Source organism: Ambystoma mexicanum, chromosome 1q (assembly GCF_040938575.1).
Source record: "Ambystoma mexicanum isolate Mex_15411 chromosome 1q, UKY_AmexF1_1, whole genome shotgun sequence".
Classification (NCBI taxonomy): Eukaryota; Metazoa; Chordata; class Amphibia; order Caudata; family Ambystomatidae; genus Ambystoma; species Ambystoma mexicanum.
The window spans coordinates 10,213,983-10,235,561 of record NC_090922.1 but is presented as its reverse complement, the minus strand read 5'-3'; the positions used below and the strand labels follow the sequence as shown (position 1 = coordinate 10,235,561).

At 48.9% G+C, this 21,579-nt stretch overlaps 1 protein-coding gene across 3 annotated transcripts in view; it reads left to right on the top strand.

The window, feature by feature from the left end:
• CADM3 (cell adhesion molecule 3) overlaps positions 1–21,579 on the top strand; it is a 1,437,124-nt gene that overhangs the window by 934,467 nt on the left and 481,078 nt on the right. Inside the window, exon 8 of one of the 3 annotated variants that reach the window (XM_069635416.1) lies at positions 13,145–13,168. The exons of the other annotated variants lie outside the window; for them this stretch is intronic. Within the exon in view, the coding sequence (XP_069491517.1) occupies positions 13,145–13,168 (24 nt within the window). The remainder of the gene's footprint in view (positions 1–13,144; positions 13,169–21,579) is intronic. 3 annotated transcript variants of the gene reach the window in all.

The window sequence follows — 21,579 nt, the reverse complement described above, 5'->3', positions numbered from 1 at the left end:
CAATGAAATTCCAGTAATACCCAGTGAGACCTAAGAAGGCTCTCACCTGGGTCTGAGTAGTAGGTGTTGTCCAATTTTGCACAGCTTCTATCTTACTGGGCAAAGGCCTTATTCCTCCACCTCCTACCTCATGTCCAAGGTAGACCACTTTACTCTGTCCAATCTGGCATTTACTTGCCTTTATGGTCAGATTGGCCTTTCCAAGAGCCTGCAAAACATATCTCAGGTGGTCCACATGTTCTTCCCAGGAATTGCTGAACACTGCTATGTCATCCAAGTATGCCATGCAGAAGTCCTCCTTCCCATTCAGAACCTGGTTTACCATCCTTTGAAATGTAACAGGTGCATTTTTCAATCCAAAAGGCATAACGTTAAACTGGTATAAGCCAACTTGGGTAGAAAATGCAGTTTTCTCCTTGGCATGGTCTGTCAGGGCTATTTGCCAATAGCCTGACGTCAAGTCAAATGTGCTGAGGAACTTGCCTGCACCAAGTCTATCCACCAACTCATCTGTCCTTGGCAAAGGGTGGGCATCAGTCTTAGTGACTGCATTAAGAGCTCTGTAATCCACACAGAATCTAAGTTCTTTAGATCCTGCCTTTGGTACTAACACGACTGGGCTAGACCATGGACTAGTAGAGGGCTCTATTACCCCGAGATCAAGCATCTTGCTGACCTCACCTTTGATGTGGGTTCTTACATTTTCTGACATTCGATATCCTCCGCTTTTGACTGGCAGGCAGTCACCAGTGAGTATGTCATGCTGTCCCCAAGGGGTCAAGCCTGGTGAAAGTGAGAACAGGGAGGCAAACTGATTCAACATGGATTTGCACTCTTCCTGTTGCTCAGGTGTCAGATTTGAAGAGAGATTTACTCCTTCAATCTTTTCGTCAAAAGGTAAGCCTCTGAGGAGATCAGGAAGAGCTTCACTCTCTTCTTCTTCCTCGGATGATGCTAGAAGCAAAGCTCCTACATCAGGTCTGGAGACATACGCTTTTAGTCTGTTGGTGTGGAAGACTGTTGGAGCCTCCTTGGGATTGCCCAAGTCCACCAGATAGTTGACCTCTCCAAGTTTACCCACAACTTTGAAGGGTCCCATCCATTTGTCTTGCAAGGCCCTCTGCCTTGTTAGAATCATAACGAGAACTAGCTGATCTTGAGTAAACTCAACCATGTTAGCCTTTTGGTCATGCCAGTGTTTGACCAATGCTTGTCCAGCTTTCAAGTTATCACTTGCTTCTGCCATAATTTGTGACATTCTCCTTCGGAGACCTATCACATAGTCAGTCACTCTGACTGGCTTGGGGGAAGGAGCACTCTCCAACCCCTCCTTGATCAGGGCCAATGGACCTCTGACCGGATGACCATAAAGAAGTTCAAAGGGAGAATAACCTACTCCCTCCTGAGGGACTTCTCTATAAGCAAAGAGAAGGCATGGCAGTAGAAGGTCCCACTTTCTTTTAAGGGGGTCCTCTAAAGCACCTATCATGCTCTTCATGGTTCTGTTGAACCTTTCAACCAGCCCATTTGTCTGAGGGTGGTATGCGGTTGAGAACTTGTAAGTAACTCTGCAGGTTTTCCACATGGCTTTCATGTAGTGGGACATAAAATTCGACCACCTGTCAGAGATTACTTCCTTAGGAAACCCAACCCTGGTAAAAATACCAAGGAGGGACTTAGCCACAGCCGGAGCTGTAACAGTCCTCATAGGAATTGGCTCAGGGTACCTAGTAGCATGGTCTACTAAAACAAGTATAAACCTGTTGCCTGAGGAGGTGGGAGGATCAAGGGGACCAACAATGTCAATCCCTACTCTCTCAAATGGGACTCCCACTACAGGGAGAGGCACTAAAGGTGCCACATTCTTGGAGCCAACCTTACCAGAAGTCTGGCAGGTGTGGCAGCTCCTGCAGTACTTATCTACTTCAGCCCCATCTTTGGCCAATAAAAGTAGAGTGAGAGCCTTTCCTTAGTCTTCTTGAAACTCAAGTGACCAGCCAAAGGAATCTCATGGGCGAACTGCAAGAGCTGTGGTCTGTTCTCTTGGGATACTACAAGTCGTTTGTTGTCCCCAGGTGCAGACTCCGTTGGTTCACTGTAGAAGAGGCCATCTTCCCAGTGTAACCTATATTTCCCAGGCTCTTGCCCTTCAGCCTGAGCATCTGCCTGGTGGCGAAGACCTTCCAGAGTTGGACATTCTCTCTGTCCCTTACTGAAGTCTGCCCTGTTGGGTCCAACTTCTGCCAGTAAAGACTGCAGCTCAGGATGGTCAACAGGATCCAGATCTCCAATGGGTTCCTGGCCTTCCACTAGCTCTTCTTCAGAGTCTAGTTCAACCACACAGTGTTGTACCTCCCTCTCAGTCTCAGCTGGAGGGGGAGTTACTGGTGTAACTTTGGACAACCTAGACGAAGTCCTTGTTGGCTGCACTGGAGTGCTGGCTGTGAGGTTCTTTTTAGAAGTTTTAGGTTACCCTTTTCCTTCTAGTTTCTTAGAGACAGCAGCTGACATCTCCAGTGGAGTAGGAGTGATCTCTCTCTTCATCATCTCCTTGGGAGTACCTCTCATGGTTCGCTCCCTTGCAGGTCTGGTGAGCTCCTGTAACCTTTTACTAGGAGGTCTCGGGTATGTGACACTACTCCAAGAGTTTTCAAGTCATTACCCAGCAAAATCCTTCCTGGCACTTCACTTTGTATGCCGACAGGTATCTTCACAGTCATGTCATTACACTGGATGAGAACTGGTAATTGGGGAATCATCTGCACAGGCCCTCCAGCTAACTTGGTGAGGCGTTTGGGTGCCTTAGCAACATCCTCAGCCTGAAAAAAAGATTTGTCCACCACAGTTATGCTGGCCCCAGTGTCCCTAATGGCAAGAGTCTCCTGACCATTCACCTGGACACTGTCCTTATAATACTCTTTAGTATTATCTGAGCTGGAATTATAGACATCTAAGTTCTGTTGTTCCCACAAACCCAGAGACAATAAAGAAACACTGGCTGAGACTCCAATGGGTTCATCAGCCAGTAATAGAAGGTTTCCACTTGCCATTTGTACTTCCTCCTCTGGAGTGAAGGCTAAGGAGACAAGCTGGACCCCTGAAGGTTTACCCTTACATCTGGGATCTCCTTTCACATGGTCAGTAGAGCCCCAAACAAAGCATTTACCAAATGCTTTCTGGAATGGTGGCTTGTTCTGACCTCCTTCTGGTTTGGCACCAAGAGGTACACTAGCCTGATTTGGTTTCCCTTGTGGCTTACCCTTTTGGTTTTGTTTGGGGCCCTATTTGGAATTGGAATGATTAGAATTCTTTTTGGAGTCCTTTTTTGGCTGTTTTCCCTCTTCCTTTTTCTGAGTAGCCCCAGAATCCTTGTGAGTGGCCCTGTTGGCAACCCACAAGTCAGCAGCCTTAGCTAACTTCCTGGAATCTAATTCCCTTGAATCAGCCAAGTGCTGTCTGAGCTCAGGAGAGCAGGCATCATAAATTGACTCCAACATTACAAGATTCTTCATTCCTTCATAAGTGTTAACTCTGTAACCCTTAATCCATCCCTATAAGTTTTTCAAACTTTCCCTCACCCAGGTAGCCCAAGGGGTACCATCATGCTTTTTGAGGGTCCTAAACCTCTTAAGGTACTTGGAAGGGGTCTTCCCAAATCTAGCTATCAAAGCTAGTTTCAAACATTCATAATCCTTCTTATCCACCTCCCCCAACTCCATTACCACATCAGTTGCAACAGGGGGAAGCCTAGAGAACAACCAGGGAAGTCACTCATTCCCCGTGATGTCCTGGAGTCCATGATTATACTCAAACATTTTTAACCAATCCAACACATCCAACTTAGGTTCATACATACCCACTAATTCCTTAGGCATCCAGGGTCTTTTGGGACTGGAACTCCTAGAGGAACCAGAGGAGAGAGAAGCATTTTCCACAGACAACTTCTTCATTTCTAGTCCATGATTAAGCTCTATTTCTCCGAGTCTTAACTCAGCTTGCTTCTGCTCAGCCTGGGCATTCATTCTTCTGAACTCTAGCTCTTGGTTTCTTTCAGATTGAGCAATAAAACATTTGTACTCTAATTCAAGCTTAATTCTTTCAATTTCAAAATAAGCAGGGTTACATGTAGGTCCTGGTATAGGCCCAGTAGGTACAGTAGGTAAGGCAGACAAAGGCTCAGAGTGGCTAACTTCATTAGGTTCACTTTCTTCTTCTGACTCAAGACTTTGATTCAGAGCACTGAAACTCTCTTCCCACCTCTGTCCGCTCCTCCTCCTCTTTACCAGTCTTCTGTTCTAAGCTCAAATAATTTCTCCTCTCTTCTGCTTTCAAAATTGTTTTCCTGATTATTCATTTTTTTATTTTATTGTACTATCTTTGCGTTACACACACACATATATATACATATATTACTGGGCCTGCGGTAGTGGCCCAGCAGTTATGGTTAAGTTGCTAAACCCATAGTAAGAGCACTTTTTGGCCGGCTTATAACTTTGCTCCCGGTGGATGAATCCTCACCAAACTGCAGAAAGTATATGGCTCACTCTGAATTCTTTAGCCAAGTTTGGTGATGTTTCGTCAAGGGGGGGCAAAGTTGTAAGGGGGGTCCCAACGTTTTTTTTTCCATAAACATAATGGGAAAAAACTTTGCTCATGCCTACAGCCCAAACTGCTGGACGGATTTTCACCAAATTTGCGGCAGGAGATGCGGCTTGTAAAGTTAAGGTGGATAAAGGCAATGGAGACTATACAAAGAAAATTGAAAAGGAGGCGAGCTCTGAAAGAAAGCCATAAAAGAGCGAGAGAAAGAGAGAGAGAGAGAGAGAGAGAGAGAGAGAGAGAGAGAGTGAAGATATGAGGAAACAGAAGAGCAAGAAGGTAGAGAGAGAAGTATGCGGATGGAAAGATGGTAGATTGAATGGAGAGGAAAGAGCATGTAGGCAGGAAGGCCAAAGAGTGAAGAAGAGTAAAAGAAATTGGAGTAAACAAAATGTGGCACATCTTCAGAATGGTAAATAGGTGAAAAGGGCAGTTTTCAGATGTGGAGTTAATGAGATGGGACAATGAGACGAGAGAGAGGAATCAAGAGTATGCCTGTATTGCATGCAGAATCGGAAAAGGGTTGTTGGACAAGAGGGAACGAGAGCAGAAACCGGTAAAGAGAGGGCAGAGGAAGAATATGGAAAGAAGAGAACTTCAGTCTTTCAAGGATTAAGGTAGAGAAAACAAGAATGTATCCAGTGTGGGGATGCATTAAGGCTATCAGTAAAGTTTGAGACAGGTAGAACTACTTGAGTGTCACTTGTGGAGAGAAATGAAAAGGCACATTTAGAAATGATCTTTGGAAGGGAAGACGTATAGAGGTAAAAGAGTAGCAGTCCAAGAACAGGCCCTAAAAGATCACTGAATTACAGTGGAGAAGAAGGGGAACAAAAGGCAGACCTTGAAACATAAAAAGTGTGATTAGAGAGGTAAGACGTAAACCTGTGAAGTAGATTCAGTAAAACCCAAAGAAGAAAGAGAGGAATGAAGGGTGTGGTGATCAACTGTGTCAAATGCAGCTGAGAGATCAAGTAGAATTAGCATAGAGGAGTGTTTAAAAGTGTCTGGCAGTAAGGAGGGAATTGATGACAGAGCAAAGCAGTGTCATTGCAATGCATAGGGCGGAAACCAGATTGGTGTAGGGGAAGAAGAGAGTGAAGCTTATTAGCCAGAGATATTAGAATAGACAACTCGCTTGAGGAGTTTAGAGAGAAAAGGGAAAAGATCGATAAAATGATAATTACCTGGCAGAGGAGTTATTTTTTTTCAAGATAAACAGGTAGACGAATCCTTGAAAATACATGGGAAAGTAGTTGGAGGAAGAATAATCAATATAAGCAGTAAGATGCAAGATACAGGATAAGGAGAGGAAAGACTTACGGAATAAGAGAAGACGGTAAAAGATTGTCAGGAAAAGCAGTCATATGTGCTCTGGAAAGAAATGTATAAGTGCCAGTTATAGGAGAGAAGAAAGACACGGATTGGGATTTAAGAGGCGTGAGAGGAAGAAGAGATGGGAGAAGTGGGAAGGGAAGAACGCAACTGAAGAACTTTAGATGAGAAATGGCAAAATCAAGTGCAGTGAGAGAAGAATGTACAGCAGTACCAAGAGTGGAGAGTAAGAGATCAACTAGTTGGAAAAGACGGTGGGGGGTGGGGAAAAAGAGATGTATAAGATAAGGGATGTACACCATTTTTGGCCAAGAGAAGAGCTGAATCCTAAGAAGAGTGAAGAGAGGACGGTGAAGGGAGGACAAACAAGGATTCTGTTTTCGTCCAGCGATGTTCAGTCCGGCGCAATGAGGGCCGCAGAGCGCAAAGTTGAAGAACAAACCAGGTTTGAGAACGTTTGTGAGAAGGAGCGAAAGGAATGCCCAGGAAGGGAAGTCTAAAGTAGATGAGAGAGAGGAAAAAAGGAGATCAGTGGCTTTGTCCAGAGCATAAGAAGACAAGGTGGTCATAGGAGGTCAGTGAGAGGTGATGGAAGATATGAAAGAAGGATGTCAAAGTTCAGATTCTGACTAGATTGTTTGCTGTGTTGTGTGTCATGGAAAGTGTCAGTTTGCTTCCATACATTAGAGCTGATATTTTGAGGTTCTTTATCTCACCATATCATTGACATTGTTTGAATGTGCACACCTTGTTCATGTCTAAGCAACGAGCACAGGGAAAAGAGGAGTCTGTTCCGAAATCAGTGGACTCCATGTCAATGGGAGCCTCTTATTATATTGCAATACATGCAGGGATGTGTTGTCCTCCATATTTGTATGGTGTAGCAGGAGTTTGATACCAAACGGCTAATTTCCCTAGCCTGCAATCAAAGGTAACCCTCTCACTTAGGTCCTATATACATCCCTGATCACTGTTAAGTCGTGCGTTGTGCCGGAGGCCCAGCACGAGGGGCTGGCTCCGGTCCAAGAAGGCCGCATGGCCTGGGCGCGGCCTTGGCAGGGGAGCGCAAAGAAACACACACACACGCTGGCTCAGCTTCCCCCGGAACTGCCTCCCACTCAGGGGGCGGGGCTTTTATTAACATGCCCTACGTCACCGCGCTGCGGGACGTAGGGCGGATATAACATTCCTCCTTTATTTCAACATGACCTAAACAACATAAACGTAAACCGCATGCTCAACTATAACACTTCTGCCACTGCTGGGGAAATTAGCATACATAGTCATTCAGCCTCGCAGGCGGCCTCGTGGCCTTTCTCAGGCTGTACCGCTTCGCTTGGGGGCTGTCCACGCTCGGCTCGTCAGTCTGCTCACCTTCAGTACATGTGTCCTCACTGCTGGGTAGTCTCGGTGATTGCCAGCTGCAATCCCCCGCAGATCCTTCCTGGGGGTCTTGCGCCGGCACGTCGCTGCTTTGTTGCTCGTTGTCGTCGTGGTGGCCTTTCGCCATCCGTCCAGAGGTGCTGGGGCACGGGCTTGAACCAGGAGGCGTTCCTTGTTACTTCCCGACCTCCCCGTGTGACCGTTATCATGGTCCCACGCCGGTTGCTGATAGTCCATGGCAGTTCGTCATACCTGGTGTCCATCTTGGATTTTGTGGGGTTTCGCAACATGATGACTTGGTCGCCCACTCTGTGGTTCGAGGGCCTTGCTCTTCTCTTGGCGCTCATGTGAGCATTGGCACGTGTTCTCCTCGTTTCCACACGTGCATGGTCGATGTCGTCAGGGGTTCTGCTTGGATGATGGGGAATCGACGAGTTGATGACAGTTCCGAACATAAGGTCAGCGGGTGGTATGCCCGTGGTGCTGTGGGGGGTGACACGATAGTTCCTTAGGAAACGGAACAGGTCGATCCTCCATGGGCTGCCGTTTTCCTTAGATACTCGGAGTACCTTGTTGATAGTTCTCATGAAACGCTCGACGTCCCCATTAGCTTGCGGCCACCTTGGCATGATATGGTGGTATTTGATGCCCAGTTCCTGTAGGTATGACCTGAATTCCTCCCCTGTGAATGGGGGTCCATTGTCACTCTTAATGGTCGTGGGCAGACCATGGGTGGCAAACATCTTTTCTATCACCGGGATGACCACCTCCGCGGCGGTGGACTCCAGTATCTCGACCTCTGGATATCGTGAGTGGTCATCGATTGCCACCAGTAGAAGTAGACCCTCTCTGATTTTGCAAAAGTCAATGCTGATCGCTTCCCATCGTGCCCGGCCACGCTCGGCCGATAGGATCGGTTCTGGGTCAGGGGGTCCACTCGTTATTTGGCAGGGTAGACATGTGTTCACTAAGTCCTCCACTCGATCGTCAATGTGAGGGAACCAAACCCTGTGTCGGATCCGTGCCTTTGTCCTTGCAAGCCCTTGGTGTCCTTCATGCGCTAGGGCAACTATCCTGTCTTGCAGCCTTGGGGGTATGATGATGCGGTCACCCCTTAGCAGGAGCCCTCCCTCAGTGATCGAGAGGTCTTGTCGAACCGTGAACATGCCTGCTAGGAACGCCTTGGCCCCCTCGGTTCTATTGCGTGTATGCGACATGAAGTCTTTCCAGTTGCCTGACAAGATGGCATCCTTTACCAGATCGCAACATGGGTCATTCTGGGTTTCTGTCGTAATGTCCTCGATGTTTATCGCTCTGGGCCTCATGGTGTGGACCACTTGACAGATGTGCTCCTCCGTTTCTTCGGCGACTAACACTTCCTGCTGGGTGGCTGGTCGTGGGTGTCTCGACAGGAAGTCCGCGGGGTTGCCGCTGCCCGGTTGGTAGACAAGTTCGAAATCATATTGCTGGAGGTGTAGCAGCCACTTGGTGATTCTGGCTGGTGGGTGTGCCGATGACCCAATGAAGATTGGTAGCAGGGGCTTGTGGTCGGTGATCGCCGTGAACTTGCGCCCATATAGGTACATGTGGAAATGTCGACATCCCCATAGAACGGCAATTGCCTCCTTCTCTATGTGGGAGTACCTTTGTTCCGTTGCAGTGAGTGCCCTGGATGCATAAGCAATCGACCTTTTTGTACCCTCTTTCGTGACCTGCATCAAGATTGCTCCGAGTCCGACTGGGCTGGCATCCACAAATAGTTCTGTCGGGAGGTCCGTGTCGTAGTAGGCCATCCTGGTGTCCGTTGACAGGGAGTCTTTTATGTTCTCAAATGCCTCCTGGCATTCGGGTCCCCAGTCCCACTTGGTGCTGGCCTTTGTTAGCTCCCTCAGTGGTTCGGATAGTGTTGCTAAGTTCCGAATGAATCTGCCACAGTAGGTGGCCATACCCAGGAAACTGCGCACCTCGGTGGGAGTCATGGGGGGGCTGGCAGCTTGTATGTCCGCCACTTTCTGGGGATCAGGCGATATGCCGGTGCGGTCGAACCGGTATCCAAAAAACGTAATTTCTGGTTTTAGGAATTCGCACTTTCCTCGATGGATTGTGAGTCCGGCGCTTTCCAACCTGCCCAGTAGTGCTTTCAGTCTCACGATGTGTTCCTTGATGTCCGGTGCATGTATCAGGATGTCATCGCTCACGTTCAGTACCCCTGGTATGCCTCTGATGACCTCCTGGATGGTTTGTTGAAAAACCTCCGCGGCCGACGATATGCCGAAACTCAGGCGCTTGTACCTCCTCAGGCCCAAATGGGTTGAGAACGTGGTGATGTAGCGTGATTCTCTGTGTAGCTTCAGCTGGTGGTACCCCGCCTTTAGGTCTACCTTCGAGAACACACACGATCCCGTGAGGTCAGTGATGATTTCATCGATTGTCGGCGTTATGTGTCGCTCTCTCTTTATGGCTGCATTGGGCAGGCGCATGTCAATGCAGATCCGAACTTTCCCTGGCTGTTTGGGCTTCCGGGTGACCACCATCGGGGAAACCCACGGTGTTGGTCCCGTGACTTCTTCGATAATACCAGCGGCTTCGAGTGACCTTAACTCCTTCTCGACTTGTTCCCTCATGTGGAAAGGTGTCCGTCGGTGTCTTACTGCGCGTGGTTGCACTGACTGATCAATATGTAGTTTGATGGTCTTTCCTTTGAGACAGCCTATCCCCCTCTGTAGCATGGGGTGCTGCCTGAGAAAGTTCTCGACCTCGGATGTGTCGTCAACGTGGCATATGAATTTTACCATGCCCAGGTCTTCAGCCGCATCTCCGCTCAACAGGCTTTCAATTCCCGCCTTGACGACGTAGATCTTCGACCACAACTTCTGTTCACCATGCTCAAGCGTGGTGCAGAACCTCCCGATGACTGGTAGAGGTTTTCGACTGCCGTAGGCAAATAGTCGAGTGTCTGTGGATTTTAGCTCGGGTCGTGGAGCGAGGGTTCGGAAAACGGTGGTTGGCATGACGTTTACCGACGCCCCCGTGTCGATGGTCATTTGTATGTCCTGGCCTTGTATGTTGACCATGCATTTTCGTCGCCTGGCGGTTCTTTTCGACTGGGCTGGCCCTTGGTTTAGTGTCGATACTAAGTATACCTTTCGGCCCTTTCCTTCGTTCTCCGTGCCTGCTGTTTGTCGTAGGGCTGAGAGATCATCTCCTTCTTCTTCCGTCGAGGAGTTGACTACCGCTACCCTCCTCGCGCTGGCTTGTTTCTTTTTCTTCGATGACCCTTTCTCCTGGGATCCTTGTGGGGGCTGCAACGGCGTACTCACGGATCTGCACACTTTCGCGTAGTGATCCTTCCGGCCACATGCTCCACACGTGGTGCCTTGCGCCGGGCAATTTCGCCTTCCGTGCCTTTGGCCACCACACCATCCACATTCAGTTGGTCCTGGTGCTCGAGGCTGCCACCTGTTCTGGGTGTAACCGCTGCCATATTCGCTCCTCGTTGATTGTCTGTCCGAGATTTGAGCCACCAATGCTGTGGACAGTGACGGCTGGAGTTTTTGTAGGGTCACTTCCATGTTTGCGGCCCTGGAGTGGGCAAGCTCCCTTTGTCGGCCCAGTTCCAGGATGCGCTGTAGAGGGATACCCTTCTCACTGAGCACGAGACGCCTCAGCTTCTCCGAGTGAATTCCATTTATGATTTGCCTCCTAATCTCCCTTTCAGTGTTCGTAAACTCACACGACATGGCCAGCTTCCTCAGCCTCGTGTGGTAGGCGTCGAGAGTCTCGTCGGTGGCCTGGATGGTCGTGCAGAAGATGAAGGTTTCATAGTCTGGATTCAATTGCGGGAGAAAATGTGCTGTCAGAGCGTCCTTCGCGCTCTGGTATGCATCTTGGCCGTCGTCCACCTCCAGGGAGTTAAAGATGCGCAGCACCTCGTCGCCCACACTAAGGAGTAGATGAGCCTTCATTTTCCTTACATTCCATGGCCATCTCGAACTTCTGTAGCCATAGCTGCCATCTGGGCCCACTGGACGATGGGTCAGTGAATGGGTCGAATGGTTGGATCAGCGTCGACGAACTTCCCTGCGAGCGAGGCGGTGGTGACGCCATGGACAGGTTTGCCGCCATTCTGGACGGTGTGGAAGGTCCAGGGGTAGATAGCCCAGTCGCCATGGTGATGCGTGCGCTCAGTCGCCGAGTGTCTACCTTTCAAGTTCGTGCGTGCCCTGTGGTGATGCAGCGTCCTACCGGCACATGTGCTCCGATGGATTGGTGCAGGAGACGACGTGCTGGTGGTGCCTGGGACGACACGTGAAAAAAACTCTTTTTTTTTTCTTCACCCCACGAGGATGAGGTGTGGAAAAGGGGGATGAAAAGAGAAAAAAAAAAATTTTTTTTTTTTTTTTTGGGGGGTGGGGGTCACGTGGTCGTGAGGCCCCCACCGGGTGTCCAAAAATTTATACGGAGCGACCGTGTGGTCTCCGGAGCGCGTGGATGCTCGCTCACTTCCTCGTCGCCATTGTTAAGTCGTGCGTTGTGCCGGAGGCCCAGCACGAGGGGCTGGCTCCGGTCCAAGAAGGCCGCATGGCCTGGGCGCGGCCTTGGCAGGGGAGCGCAAAGAAACACACACACACACGCTGGCTCAGCTTCGCCCGGAACTGCCTCCCACTCAGGGGGCGGGGCTTTTATTAACATGCCCTACGTCACCGCGCTGCGGGACGTAGGGCGGATATAACAATCACTGTTTCCCAATTAGCCACATTCGCTTACATTGCATATTTATGCTATCCCACTCTTTGCCCATTTACCCCTTTTTTACTTATATAAATCTGTGACCCCTCTTGCCTGTGCCTTTCCCTATCTATTCCCTGGCCTCCCCAACTGTGTTTCTTTCTTATTTACTTCTCTCCATGTCACACAAAATATGTTGCCGTCTTCCATTCTGCCACTTGCTATGTATATCATCTCTGTCTCTGATTTCTATTTATTTTCCTATTTGTCTCTCCTCTTGCCGTTAGGCTCTCTTCATCTTATTTCCATCTCTTTCTCCTTTCATTGATCCCAAATTGATCTGCTTCACTTCCTTTCTTCTTTGTCTGTTGGTCCACCCCTTATTCCTGTTTCCCCTCCAGACTCTCTCCACTATCTGTTTTTCTTCCTTCCTGGGACTAGTTTTGCTATTTTTTTTTTGTTCCTATATTTCTCCCCGTTTTTCTCTTTTTCACTTTTGATTTATCCCCTTTTAAACCACTTTCAAGCCCTGACATTTTTAATTCACTACCCTCGCTGCTTCTGACACCTTTCCATGTAAGGTAGGTTTGATGGTTTTAAAATCCACCCAGCACAGTAGCCTGTTGAAGACGTACCATTTGTTAACGGAGACACGTCCTTGCTTCTTCCTGGATGGTTCTTTTCACTAAGGTCCCTGCTGATGCACTCTATTCCTTTACCAGAGACAAGAAAGGTCTGTAGGTGAAACATTGTACACTTGGGATGTGTTAATCATCCTTGAACATTCCTAGATTGGCTTTTCCAAGGCAGCTGCTTCATGGTATTCTACAATAGCTTCACTTTATAAACCCCCCTTTTGTTCCAACTCCAACCGCCTAAGATAGTTCAATGAACCTCGCTAGAGAGAGCTGATGCCAGGAGATGATGCTGGCTTAAGTTTTTCCTTTGAATTTGTTTGTATGTTCTTATGATCACTATGTCTCATTTTTCCCCTCATGCTTTCGTGCTGAATGCTGCCTGTCTAATCACCTGTCCACTGTCTCCATCTGCCATGTCCAACTGTGTGATGCCAACTCTGCTCATCTTCTTAAACAATCAGCAATTTTGCCGCAGATTCCATCAGGTATTTTCATTTAAAAGTCATCATCAAATGTTTTCACCACCACGCTTCTGCATGTGCATTTACGTTGTGCAGTATGCAGTTTATTAGTGAGTGTGTTGGGCAAGGATGTTCTTTAAAAAGTTAAATCCCAAGAGTCGCTGGTACACTGCCTCCAGAGTTCAAACTTGTTGAACCATTCTTACCTCAATGGTTTCCTATACAACTACTTTGATAAATGTTTGTTTATTGGTTTAAAAAGCACTCATACACTAGGGACGTCATTTCACCAAAATGCCAGGGGTAGCCGAAGTGACATCACACGACGCTTGACCCCTGATGACATCATAGGAAGTGATGTCATTTGACCCCACCCCAAAGTGATATCGCGGGAAGCGATGGAACACGACCTTTCACCTGTACACAAAACAGGAAGTGGCATCACATAGCATTGTACACTCATAAAAATATGGTTATCATATCACTATAATGTGATGTACATTTCATACAAGAATGGATCGCCATATGTATCGTTAAGATCAGTGTGTATAGGCCCATTTTACCAAATTACTGTGAATGCAAGCAGACGTCCATGACCAAATGATAATGATGTGTTATTATATAGCACTTACGCTTAAGCGCTTTATATAGGAAAAATATACACCCAATATCACCCAACCTGTGTTGGTCCTCATTTATCGACCTCAGAAGGATGAAAGGCTGAGTTGAGGCGTTTAAGAACAGACTAAATCAGTGACTCACCCCCTGAAGTGTGCCTGAAATAAACCTTTAATGAGTCTAGATATTATTGTATAAAATTCCAGAAAGACACATTATTTGGCATTCCTGTTCTTTCTTATTTAGGGTTAGTGCTGAAAGTGTTAGACTTGTGGTACTCCTGTTCTTATTTTTCTTCTTTTTTTAAGGGACCTGAACAAGAAAACCAGCTGTTAGGAAAGATTTATTAATTGTAGGTAATTTTCCATCCATGTGGCAACCCCTAAACCTTTTGCTGTTGTTTTTCACCATGATCTAGACTTTGCCAGAGAAGCGCAGCCTTCTGCCGCACTCCTCTGGGCTTTCGCTCCACTCTTACGGGGAAACTGGCATGCCCTTGAGATAGTCAGTACTGGGAAACGTTGTTTTCCGTAGTTCTTTTCTCATGTTGCAGCTTTCGCGCAACATGACACAAGAGGGCACTGTAAGCTAAGTTACTGCTCTCTTGGGTCTCTAGTCACTCTACATGCTCTAAACACTCTCTTTGGATTGTTAACGAATGGTGCAAGTGAATCACGGACGGGACTGGTGGCAGCGATCGTTTCTTTGTGTTTTGAGCTCCTTTTGGCTGTTTAAGCGCGTTTCTCGCGCTTAGCCCAAAATGGTGGCCTGACTTCCAAAATGGCCAGACCACAAGGCTCTTTGTCCTGGCCGCTGACCGTCTTGCCCCCTTCACCTTCCCCAGGTCGAGCCGACCCAGGGCCTTCCTTATTTGGGCATGTACTTTCCCGCGAAACACGGATGCTTTCGCGGGCTTCTACATGTCTTTTGTGCGCCTCCAGGGTGTGGGCTGGGATGTCTGGTCCCAATACACATCCTGGGTGCTAGAGAGTCTAATGTGTCTTGAATGCCTGGGAGCACCGTGGTCCGTGATAGGTCCACGTTTGGTGTGAGTGTTTTGTGAGCAGATCTTCCATTGGGTCCTCTCCGTTTTGGCACGAAGGGAACCCTGGATAAGAGGAGGCTGGAAACACCACTACCATGTCGATCTCCTGAGTTCTCACGAACGACGGATACAGGAGCCACGTATCCTGCAACTAACAGTCTGAACCGAGGAATCGCTGGTGACCCGCTGAAGGACTGCTCCTCTGCACTGCTGTCACCCTGTGAGACCATTCTGCCTCTGATCGAACGAGAAGGCCTGTACTGGTACTTCGACCCTTTGGAATAGTGGGAACATCTATTCTCGGCATCTTCATCATCTCCTGCACGTAAGCCTTCGGAAGTGTCTCTGGGCCATCCAGTGGACTGACCAGCCTACACAGGAGACTTGCTCTGTTACCGCCAACAGGTTGTGTTGTATTCCGAGTCCTTAGCACTCTCACACGATTCGTACACTTGGCGTTCCCAGGTCTGAAGTGAGAAGTGTACATTGGGCTGAAATACACACCGCCACTCCGTTGCCCTGCTGTGGTAACAAACTGTGCAAGTTCACTGCGTTTGGGACATCCTCATCTCTAACATCTGCTGCTGCAGAATCTACATGACGCCGAGACGTCCCCTGCTCGTATCTGAACCTGCCAGCACTGAAACTGACGCAGAGAAGCCTGGGTCTGCCTGCATCGGGGACCGGTGAGTAGCAACGCTGGGAACCGGTCGCCTCCTGCAGTAGCCTGTAGCTTTTCCTTGCTGTGTGAAACAGCACACCTTTTTCGCACTCGCGCTCTGCTTCTGCCCGCAAGTGGAGGCCGCGCTTGAGTAGCGGAGATCTGTTCACCCTCCTTTGTTCACCGCTCTGAACTGCCTGATTTCCTTGAAGAGACTCCCCTTGGCCCTTTGGCACCAGCGTGTGCAGGTACTTTTGAGCACAAGGTTCCACTCTTCGTAGGGCTCGGACTTCCTTCTAGTTAGGTGGCCTCTGAAGGCGAACTGGGTCTAACTATTACTTGCACTGCCTGTTTTCCTCCCCATCTAGGTGGTCTGCATATTTCGTGCTTCTAACTCTTTAGACCCTTTTGTAATTGTATTTCTGAGGCTTGTGGAATCTGCTTAGATCACATGCTGTGCATAGGCCGACATCTAGTGGAAGCTGCAGAGTATTACAGTTTGTTTTTCTAAACTCGAAAATGGGCGTCGACACAGGGCGTGCCAGTAATACTATCCCTAGTGTGACGTCCACTGACCCAAGATCCCTCACGCGTCTAGGATCCTCAGTTTGTTTTTTTCCGCCATACTGGTCGGAAGCATTTTGTGGAGTCCCCTGGCCTTAGCGATACTTTTGCTAATTTTGCTAAAATATTAATTTATTTACATCCTTCCCCATTCCAACGTCGAACTTCGACACTCGACGCCGGCTGTAGAAGAAATCGACCGACAGCTGCTGCACGACGGATTTGGGCCTCGGAAGGCCTCTGGCCTCGGCCCGGGCCTTGGAAGGCCTCTGGCCTTGGCCCTGCAAGTAGGGAGAGTGGGGGGTTGTACATACTCTACACTCTTGGTATATAGGTACACCTTATACATTTCCTACACTTAAAAGCCCGCTGCCTCAAGGTGCATATGGAGGGTACCCCTTTTCAATTCTGCCCCAAGTGCAATCGCAAATACCCTTGCAGAGCGTGTAGTAGGTTTAAACCTAAGACACTTAAGGACCGTTCCACGAAGCGTTGGGCCCACCACGCCAGGCAGGCGGCCATGGCAGCGGAGGGCGCCTTCAGCGACGGCAGCAACGCCGTACTTTCGGACGGCGAGGGCATTACGGCGTCGAAAGACAGCCGAGTGCAAGTCCCCGACCTCGGAAGGTCGTCCGGCAGGGCGGCTATGGGGAAGACCCCCGGCGACACAAGCGCTTCACACACCACACACACTAAACACACAAAGTCCAACCGAGACTCGACGACGTCGAGTTCTCGGAAAGAGGCACAAACAGAACGGTCCGATTCGGTGTCCTCTGGGCGTTCTCGATCGAGATCGCCGCATGACTCCAGGCAATCATCCACTCTTGCCAAGAGTGCCTTGCTCCCTAGGCTAACAGAAGTTCGATCGTCGGGAGACGAAGACGACTTCCACCCCCAGGCCGCGCTCCAGGAGTCGGAGCCCGCAATCAAGTTCAGCGAGGCCCCACGCTCGAAGGACAGGGACCCTACCCCCGATCCTCAACGCCAGGCGTCGAAAACCTCCGGAGCCACAAAAGGACAGGGAAAACATTTTTCCACTCACGGGGAGGGGGGAAAACAACAGAAGAAGCAGCCTTTGCACTCTTCCACACCTGTGAAACACACCACTCCCCCTAAACAGACAGACAAAACCAGGTCTGCTGATATGTCTAAAACCAGCAAATCTACTCAAGATAAATCCCCGAGACTTGCTGAGAGAGTCATTCCCAGTTCCAAAAAATGGTCGCGTGAAGACATAGATAGGGTCATGTCAAGGATGTCTTCTTTGGCTGATTTTTACGATAAAAATCCAGAACATTTCCTTTCGTATGATCCACAAGGGGCGATACCCTCAGGCTCTAATGATCCTATCCCCCCGAGTAAGAAGCCCCGGTTTGAAACACCAATGAGGTCTACAGACCCCTTCGAGGTACAACCATACTCAAGACCATACTCATTGTATCAAGGAGAGGCTTCCTTTGGTCAGGATCAAGAATTTGGCATGGTAGAAGAACAAACTGGGACGGGCTGCTATGGGGATGATGAGGACCAAGAAGAGGAAGAGGAAGACCCTGAAACCTACAGAGTAGATTCCCCGGTAAAAAACGAAGCCCCGGTTACCGACTCCCCTGTCGATAACCAACCCCTACTAAATGAGGTTCTCGCATGTGCAGCAGAACATTTCTATATTGACACCCACGGTGTCCAGGAGGAGAGGGACTTTGCAGAGGAGTTAGGGGGAGAAAGGAGGCCTGTTGCCCAGACCATCCCTATCCTTAAGTCCATTCAGCAAAGAATAGACCCGTCTCTGGTGAACCCGAACCTCACCAGAGCAGTCAATCCCAGGGTTGAAATACTTTTCAGGGCAGCCCAGTCTGACCCTCTCTATATAAGAGGACATCTGAAGCCAGACTCCCTAGTTGTCACTAACACTCGTAAGAGGGCTGGAACTCCCTTGTCATCGTCCGAAGCTCCTCCCGACAAGGAGAGCAAAAAACTATATGGTTTCGGCAGGAAAGTAGCCTCAACGTCCGCCTATCAAGCAAGGATTGCAAATTCCACCACCCTGTTGGCCAGCTACAACTGCCATCAGTGGGAAGAAGTCGCGGCACTCATGGCCTCTGCTCCTGAACCTTTAAAGGGCCAGTTAGCTCGGATCTCCGCTGAGGGTAGAGCCGTGTCTGGTTGCATTTTGAAAGCAACCTTTGACGCCGCAGACAACGCAGGCAGATTGATAGCAGAAGGCACTGTTATCAAGAGACATGCGTGGTTACGGCAGTCTGGTTTTAAGGCAGAAACCCAGGTATCATTGTTGGACAAACCGGTGGAAGCCGATCTGTTGTTTGGGAAGGCGGTCGAACACGCACTGAAGAATGCCAAGGACGAATACGAGACACTCAAGTCCCTTGGCCAGTTAACCAATAAACCCCCTAACCAGAGAGGGAATAGTAATTTTCGTCGCCCACGCGGCCAAAATTCCCAGAGAGGATCTAACTGTTCCCAGGGGCAGGGTACACAGTGGAACAACAGCCAACAGTCTACCCAGGGTTACGGCAGGGGTAATAGGAGAGGTTGTGGTAAAGGCAGAGGCAGCCCCAGCAAGGGAGGCGGCACGCCTCCACCAAAGCAGTGAATCTCAGTTCAGGGTCCCTTCTCACGCAACCCCAGTAGGGGGACGCATTTCCAACTTCGCCCAGGCTTGGGAAGGGATCATATCAGACAGATGGGTGCTGTCAACACTATCCACAGGGTACTGTATAGAACTACTGCAGCGTCCCCGGAACCATCCTCCACGACAAAGAGTACACTCTTTAGAACATCAGAAGATTCTCCTCGAGGAGATCGCCATTCTGCTAGAAAAGGACGCGATAGAACTCGTCCCGGGACACCAGGTAAACAAGGGTATTTATTCAACTTACTTCCTTGTGCCAAAGAAAGATTCGACAATGCGCCCAGTATTGGACTTACGGCCTGCCAACAAGTATGTCAAGCCCCAAAAGTTTGGTATGACTATGCTACAAGAGGTAATCCCCCTCCTAAAAAAGGGGATTACATGGCAACCTTGGATATGAAAGATTCTTATTTTCATATTTCCATGTTCCCAGCATACAGAAGGTACTTGCGCTTCAAGGTGGACAGTCGACACTACCAATTCAAGGTACTGCCCTTTGAGATAGCTTCAGCACCAAGGGTATTCACCAAGGTACTGGCAGTGGTGGCTGCACACCTACGCAGGGAGGCAATCCTGGTGTACCCTTATCTGGATGACTGGCTCATAACGGGGGAAACCCCAGTAATTTGCAGGACAAACATTCAAAGGACTATCGACCTCCTCCACGTGTTAGGCTTCTCAATCAACGAGAAAAAGTCAAGCCTGGTGCCAAGCACCTCCAAACAGTTCCTAGGAGCAATCCTAGATACTCAAGAGGGGTTGACCTTTCCTTCAGAGGAAAGAATTCGGAATATACTACTGCAAATTCCGCATTATCAGTCCGGTCACCAAATAACGGTACGCAAAGCAATGCGTTTACTGGGTATGATGGCGTCATGTATTTACCTGGTCCCCCACGCGCGCCTGCGCATGCGTCCCATGCAGGAATGGTTGGCGAAACAGTGGTCTCAGGCAAGTGGTCAGTGGGACGATCTAGTGGTAGTTTTGCCAACACTAGTACAAAGCCTTCACTGGTGGACGAGAGAGAATCTCGCACAAGGGAAACCCTTTTACGATCCCGAAGTACAGGCAGTAGTCACTGCCGACGCATGTCTGACGGGGTGGGGAGCTCACCATCTCCACCACACAGCTCAGGGTCTCTGGTCTCCCTCAGTGGCCAAGAACCACATCAACCTGCTAGAGCTTCTGGCAGTATTCAGAGCGCTTCAAGCATTCGAGCCCCACCTACTAAACCTGTCAGTGCAAATCCGGACGGACAGAACAACAGCCATGTTCTACCTGAACAAGCAAGGAGGGACTCGTTCGCCAAATCTGTCCAAGCTTGCCCAGAAAATCTGGATATGGGCACTCAGACGGAACATCTCCTGTCATCACAACATGTTCCAGGGGAGCTCAATTCCCTAGCAGATGCTCTGAGCAGAGTCTCCCTCCCAGAGGAACACGAATGGGTTCTACACAGAGAGGTCGTAGAAGATATCTTCTCTCAGTGGGGTTTCCCCACTATAGACTTATTCGCCACAAGCGAAAACAGACAATGCCCAGGATTTGCATCCAGGTTCCCCCAACCAGACTCCCAGGGGAACGCCCTGTGGATGAGCTGGTCAGGGATGTTTGCGTACGCTTTTCCACCAACTTCTCTCATCAGGAAAGTGGTGAACAAGATGAACAGAGAGTCGATGACGCTCGTCCTAGTTGCTCCCATGTGGGCAAGACAACCGTGGTTCCCACACCTATGCAGGATGGCGGTGTGCGAGCCCATCAAACTTCCAGCCTGGTACAACCTACTGTCCCAGCACCAAGGTCAAACAGTGCACCAGCAACCCAACTCAATGAACCTGGCAGCATGGCTCCTGAGGTCATAGAGTTTGGACATCTCAATTTGCCACAGAGGTGTATGGACATCCTAAAGGAATCTAGGAAACCAAACACAAGACACTGTCACTTTGACAAGTGGAAAAGGTTTGTTATCTGGTGCCAGAGTACACAAATCAACCCTCTTGATTGCACTCCTTCCACTATTGTTACATACATGTTCCACCTGCTAGATGCAGGTTTGGTTTTTAACTCACTGAAAGTCCACCTGGCAGCCCTGTTGGCATACACCTCTTCCCATAGCAAGGTCTCGTGGTGGAAAGTACCAGTAGTTAAAGCCTTCATGGAAGGAGTAAAGAGACTTCACCCTCCTATTTCAAACCCACCACCAGGGTGGGACCTTAATGTGGTGCTAGCCAAGCTCATGGGACCCCCTTTCGAGCCCATGCATAAAAGCAGTCTCAAACACCTGACTTATAAAACGGCCTTCTTAGTAGCTATTACTTCTATAAGAAGGGTCAGTGAAATTCAGGCTCTGTGAGTGCAGGATCGCTTCTTTACTGTCCATAAAGACAAACTGGTTTTACGCACACACCCTAGGTTCTCACCTAAGTTTATATCAAAATTCCATGTAAACCAGTCCATCGAGCTTCCGGCTTTCTTCCAAGACCCTCAAAGCTCGGCTGAGGTGAAACTACACACTCTAGATGTGTGTAGGGTGGTGCTCTACTATGTAAATAAAACCAGACCGCTAAGAAAAACAGATCAACTGTTTGTCTCCGTAGCTACAGGCAAAGAGGGGGATCGCGTCTCCAAGAGGTGCCATCTCGAAGTGGATTATTAACTGTATCCAGCTGTGTTACTCACTCTCTGAAAGAACTCTGCCTTTCAAGCCAAGAACCCACTCTACTAGAGGCATTGGGGCCCCTCTGGCTTTCATTGAAAATGTACCCCTTGACACCATTTGCAAAGCAGCTACTTGGAGCTATATTCACACTTTTACTCAGCATTACTGCATTGACACCCATTCCAAGGCAGTTACACAAGTGGGACAAGAGGTTCTAAGACACTTATTTGCTCAT